This window comes from Convolutriloba macropyga, chromosome 1 (genome assembly GCF_964194025.1).
Source record: "Convolutriloba macropyga chromosome 1, txConMacr16.3, whole genome shotgun sequence".
Lineage (NCBI taxonomy): Eukaryota > Metazoa > Xenacoelomorpha > Acoela > Convolutidae > Convolutriloba > Convolutriloba macropyga.
In genome coordinates this window covers 19,129,732-19,135,731 of record NC_134468.1, presented here as the reverse complement: position 1 = coordinate 19,135,731, position 6,000 = coordinate 19,129,732, and the positions used below count along the sequence as shown (strand labels likewise).

Here is a 6,000-nt window from a genome sequence, read left to right as displayed (position 1 = left end):
CTTCGAGTCGTAAAAACCGGTAGAATCTCAATACTCCTCTTCGAGTCGTAAAAACCTGTAGAATCTCAATACTCCTCTTCGAGTCGTAAAAAGACACACACGTTTACAATAATTGCTATGAACTTCGTTCAAGATCAATTAAAAATTAATTCTCATTTACCTGGTCCGTAAAAATCTCTTCCCCGGTTGCTGACGTCAAAGACTTTAGAATTGACTGCAATCAGGATTCTCTCATCTTCTTGGCCATTGTAAGGAATGAGTTCTTTCACATAGAAATCCCTCTTCTTCATTTTAGGCAACCTCTTACGCTTTTGATCTTCTTGCTCGTCATTTTGACTAGATCTCATCCACCCTCTTAAGACATAAATTGACGCACCCAAGAGGGCAAGACAAAGGGTAACACCGAGAAGATTGACAGGGCTATTAACGATCGACATGAGAGTGCTTTCATCCATTGAACAAACAAATTACATCACCAGAACAGATCTGAAAATTCAAGCCACAATTGTATTCATCCAAAACAGCGATTGTTCAAAATAAAAGCTGACTGGTTATGATAAGAAAATGGAAAAAGAAACAATTTTATCCTATTGGGATACTACAAACTAAACAGGACAAATGAGCTTAATAGTAAATTCAGCAAGCAGTTTCACTGGCTGGATGCAAGAAATCCAAACTACAAAAGCTTCGTTTAAGCAAACAAATGCAGCAAACGAATTAGTGCCTGTTTAACAAATGATTAAAACGCTATTATTTAAAAGCAGCCATCCCAGCAATGGCTAAATTTTGAAGCTTAAAACACTAACGGCCTCTATGCTCCAAAATTCTAATTCGAAGCATCAATTTGGCGTCATTTGAGAGTCTTAAAAACTCTTCAAAATCAGCTCCTTGGAGAGCAAAGATTTGGGTCTTTCCCATTATAGCCCCCCCCCCCCCCTGCAACATAGTGACCAGATAAACCTATAGCCCCCCATCATGGCATTTTTCCTATACCAGGGTATTCAGACTGCGGCATGTCATTAGATCTGCGAAATAAGTTCTGTTGTCGGTGCAGCTGAGTGACAGCTGAGCTTCGACCGGATCGAACTCGGTTTGATAAAAACTTGTATTGATGCCGTGAAATGGTTAGATCAAGACCTACTCCAATTTCAACAGCATGCACCATTCGTAAAAATCAAATGAGTCTACTTGACAAACTGAAAAGATAAAATGGAACACAAACGAGCCTCGGTGACGAGAGTTGACACTCACGTTTTAGGTCAAACATAAAAACTAGGCAAAACTTCGCAAACAAGAAGTATTCAAAGCATTGACAACGGACACCTTACAGACCAAGAGTACCTTACCAATTACACATCTAACATTGGATAATTTCCGTTTGTTCCAGTCAGATAATGATTGGATTGTCAATAGTAGTTACACTCCAGTCAAGAATAGGGCCGGTCATCTAATGGCTCGGGCACATGAAAATGGAATTAAACGAGTAAGACATCTAATTAAGAAAAAAATTAACAATAAATCAAAAGGGATGCAATAGGGTATTATAATCTACATAGTGGTTCAGTAAAGATTTAAAAAGTGATCACTGGGCTCCAAAGTCGTGGTAAAGAGTAAGTAAAGAGGTAACCAACATAATAAAGACTGACCTACTAACAATGCCACTGCAACCTTAAACGCAGTACAAACATAAATAGCTACAATAAATTAAAGCAAATAGCTACAATAAATGAAAGCAAAAACCCCTTTTCAGGAATAGAAAGCAATATACCCGGGATTTTCAAAAACTCCGGAATAAAAAGGGTAATTTTAAGTTAATAAGTGTAAAATGTTGTAAATGTGATTTTAACTGTAAATAGCTTCAAAAATTCGATGCTATTTTAACTCATTTCTTAGAATTAGAGTCAAAGACAAGTCTGTATACTTTGTAAATGATTTAATTTAATTTTTAAACCTGACGATGAACGCAATGTTCGAAAACGTTCGTTTTTAAATCAATTTAAGTTTTAATTGACAATTTCTTCTTCTCTACATAAATAGCTACAAATGCAAAACCTTGTCTAAAGTTGCTTTGTCATCGCAGTTCCAACACTCATGCGACATAATTCAGCCAAAAAATTTTGGAGGCTACATGTCCAGCATTAAATTTCATAAATGTTCTTCATCAATGATTGGTCTTATGTCGTTCCTGCTTCTTAATATTTCTCAACAATTTGCCAGTCATGCTCCTTGAGTCAATGTCACAGGTTTACCCGGATAAATTATTATTATTCTTCACTTTAATTTGAAAAAGCATCTGTCGCATAAAACCATTACCAATTTTTTTCAATTTAAGCACGAAATATCAATCCCTTATGGCAGAACATAAATTGGAAATACTTTCGAAGGTGGAAAAAATTTTACAGAGGAAAGATAAACCGCTTCGTGAGTGTTCCGATTTGCCTGTTTATGTCATGGAAGTGCTCTCTTATGGCCCAAAACATCCATTCAGGGACAAGTTCAATAAGATTCATTTCTGCCGCATGTGGATAAGCTTGTCTGCGAGAAAACATTGAAACATCCGCACGTGATGCACTTGAAAAATTGAACTAATTATATTTGGTGACACCGAACAGAGATTCTTGTTAGACGTAAAAAGTTCATACACGAAAGCGTTTGTGTCGGAAGGAATAGAAATAGCTCTAAGGTACCTTTACTCAAGAGACCACACTCCAGATATAGAAAGATCAACAATAAATCTTCTGCTAAAATTGGCTTGGACGAAAGTCCATTTCAAATGTAACACAAAATGGTACTGACAATTGGACGGCATTACAATTGGCGCATACTTGGCGGTCATATTGGCAGAGATTTGAATGATTTGAAGATCAACTAAAAGAAGAGAGTTGTGTTCCTGAGCTAAGCTTAAAGAAAAATCGCAGTAAGAATTGCCCCAATTGTTCAAAAAAATCAGTTTGGAACAGCAAAGAAGTTGAATGTGAACAATTCACATATTGGTTTCAAGCAAAGAGCCAGAAAAAAAAGCAAGGAAAATTTCGAAATAGTGCTGTAGTTACTGCGACAAATTAACCAAAACAGAACTCAAGTTAGAGCGAAACGCTTTTGCCTGATATGTTCATGATATTGTACCACAAAATCAAAAATTGAAGAATAGCTTGAAAAGTTTTAATGCTTGGCATTAAAGAATTCAAATCGTATTATAAAGTGTAGATGCAAACGGTAAACGGTTTTTTTTGACAAGAAAATATGGATTAGCAAGGAAAATAAATTTCATGCAAATGGTTCAGTAAGCCTACTGATACCTCAACACTTCTACATTTTCGTAGTTGCGACCCATTGCAACATAATAACAAATTACAGCAATGCACTGTGTATGAGCTTTCGATGAACGAGTAATTGGAAATATTTTGACGGCGCACTTGAAAAAAACTAGGATACATGGTTGGAAAATCAGTACTCTGAATTTGGAGCTGTGAAAATTGTAGACGAAACTTTCGAAACGTTCGTTGAATGAAAACAGAAAGCTTCAAATACCAAGAAAAAAAGTATACCATTGGAAAAAAGGACGAGAAGAAATCCTAACCTTTTAAATATAATACAGAAGTAAATCAAGCGTTCAGTTGAAACGAAATTTTCAAAAGGTATCTCGATTAAAGTTTATTTCACAGCTAGGAAAATTAAATTTTGCAAGCATTCGCTTGGGTCGAATTTAAAAAAACTGAAGTATCACGTGTATTTAGTCATGTCTTGTAATGGAAGCGAATCCACCTATGTAGGTCAAATTTATCGTCATGTTACCACGAGGATGACAAACATCAGAAACCTGGGCAGCACGTTAGCGACTGCTGTGGTTCAACAAAAAATTTTATTTGGCCTACGATTGACCATTGCAGCAACACCTGAAAACTGATCACCTTAAATGCATAGCACTTGAAGCAACAAAAACGAAAAATAACCACGCGTACCAAATACCGGGGGCAGGAGCTGACACTCAAGTATTAGTCTAATATATTGAATTGGCTCGTACAAAAATAGTTAAACGAACAATATAAAAAAGCGAAAAATTACGCTAATGCTGTAAAACGGTACTTCAAAATCTCAGAAGTGGTGTTTAGCAAATTGTTTTGAAAGCTGAAGATCAAAGATCTTCCAATTTCAAAAAAAAAAATGTGTTAAACATATTGACCATTTCAAAGAAGTTTTGGAATTGATCAACTTTCTAAAAAGCTTTATTCTTTATAAATATTGTTGAATGTTTTTGATTTTGGTTGAAAGCAATCATAGGGTAAAATTGATAGCCCGACAATGCTATATATAACGGAAACGTTTATTTGTAAGCTTAGAAACGGACTAATTGGCTTCTAACTTCTTTTAAAATCAAACTTTTTCTTTTTCTCGTTCTCTCTTTCTCTCTCTCTCTCATCTTTAGAATCTCTCGTATGGTATGGTAGCAAATGTGAAGTAGATTTATTGCTTATTTTTTTCAGGTAACGTCCTAATCTTTTTTGAGATGGCATCACTGAGAACGTGACGATTCATCGAGCTTTGGTTTACTTGTTAGCTTTAATCATAAGGACAAATTATAACTATTACCAAAGCAAAAGAGCGAGAAGAACGTCTTCTTTACTCAAAACAAATATTTCGTCGTTCATTCTATCGAAAGTTAAGTTTTTTGTTACTGTACTGTGAATCTTTCTCTGGCTCGCAGCCAAGGCTTGCAGTAATGCAGAATGCTTGCATTCGCTTGAGTTGAGGTTTGACTAAGAAAAACTGGAATATTGCGGGGTTTACTTCATGTCTTGTGCTAGACGCGAATCCGCCTATGTCGGTCAAGCAGCTCGTTAGCAATTTCTTTGTTTCGTTAAAAGCTTTTTATTGGCGCATCATTCAACATTGCAGTGAAACTGAAAACTTGAACACCGTAGAGGCCTTGCACAGATGGCATCGAAAATCAAAAATGAACACGCAGGACAAATACAGGGCTTAGGAGCTGACACTCAATTATTTGTCTGACGTGTTAATTTGTTCAAAAATAATATAACAAACAATACTTAAGCGAAAAACCACGCTGATGTTGTAAAACATTCCTCCAAATTTTCAAAAGCGAAAGTAAGCTACATGTTCCTAAAATTGAAAATCAAAGATTTTTGAAAGTTCCAAACACTCAAGATAAACAAATCGACCGATTCCAAGAACACCTGGAATTAGTCAAATTGCTAAAAAAAATTTTAAACTTTTTAGTGATTGTTGACAATGTTTCTTTTTGGTTGCAAACGATCATAGAACAAATTTGACAACCTGACGATGCCATTAATAGCATAAACGTTTGATTTCAAGTTTAGAATTAGACAATTTGGCTTTCAATCTCAACTCTCTCTCTCTCTCTCTCTCTCTCTCTCTCTCTCTCTCTCTCTCTCTCTCTCTCTCTCTCTCTTTCATTCTTTTAGGGTCTCTCGTTAGGTATGGTAGCAAATGTGAAGAATGTTAAATTTCTATTATTTTCAGGAAACTTCTCAATACTTTTTGCATTACTGAGAACGCGAGGTTTCTTACAGCCTTGGTTTATTTGGTAGCTCCAATCTCAAAGGAAAAAAAACATGACATTACCGAAGAAAAAAGTGAGAAGAACGTTCTTTGTTCTCAAATCAAATTTCGTCCATTCTACCGAATGTTGAATTTTTTTTCAGTACTGTACTGTAAATCTTTCTCTATGGCTTGCAAGCATGACCTGCAGTAATGCAGATGCTCAATAAACTGGGGAAATGCCAAATTTTGCTCTAAGTGGATATATGGCTCTAAGTTAGTCTTTTCTCTTAAATTGAAAAGATATAAAAAGCTCGCTGTGGCTTTCCAAATTCACTGAAATCATAAACACATGTTTGCTGATATCCTTCTGAACAAGTGCATTATCAATTATATTTATTCCATTCAGATTGCATTGTGATTTGTGCTCCCAAAGTTGCTTCTATAATTTGGGAGGAATTTTGTCTGTGCAATCTGAAA

At 35.6% G+C, this 6,000-nt stretch overlaps 4 protein-coding genes across 4 annotated transcripts in view; 2 read left to right on the top strand and 2 right to left on the bottom strand.

The window, feature by feature from the left end:
- LOC142346567 (membrane-associated progesterone receptor component 1-like) overlaps positions 1-506 on the bottom strand; it is a 14,450-nt gene extending 13,944 nt beyond the window's left edge. Inside the window, exon 1 of the mRNA XM_075398874.1 lies at positions 161-506. Within this exon, the coding sequence (XP_075254989.1) occupies positions 161-455 (295 nt within the window). The 5' untranslated portion in view covers positions 456-506. The remainder of the gene's footprint in view (positions 1-160) is intronic.
- The window catches only part of LOC142336124 (proteasome subunit beta type-2-like), a 344,687-nt gene that overhangs the window by 51,801 nt on the left and 286,886 nt on the right, over positions 1-6,000 (bottom strand). The gene's annotated exons all lie outside the window — the stretch shown is intronic.
- The window catches only part of LOC142336115 (phospholipase A and acyltransferase 3-like), a 302,707-nt gene that overhangs the window by 41,846 nt on the left and 254,861 nt on the right, over positions 1-6,000 (top strand). The window lies entirely within an intron of this gene.
- LOC142336080 (uncharacterized) overlaps positions 1-6,000 on the top strand; it is a 247,727-nt gene that overhangs the window by 41,846 nt on the left and 199,881 nt on the right. The window lies entirely within an intron of this gene.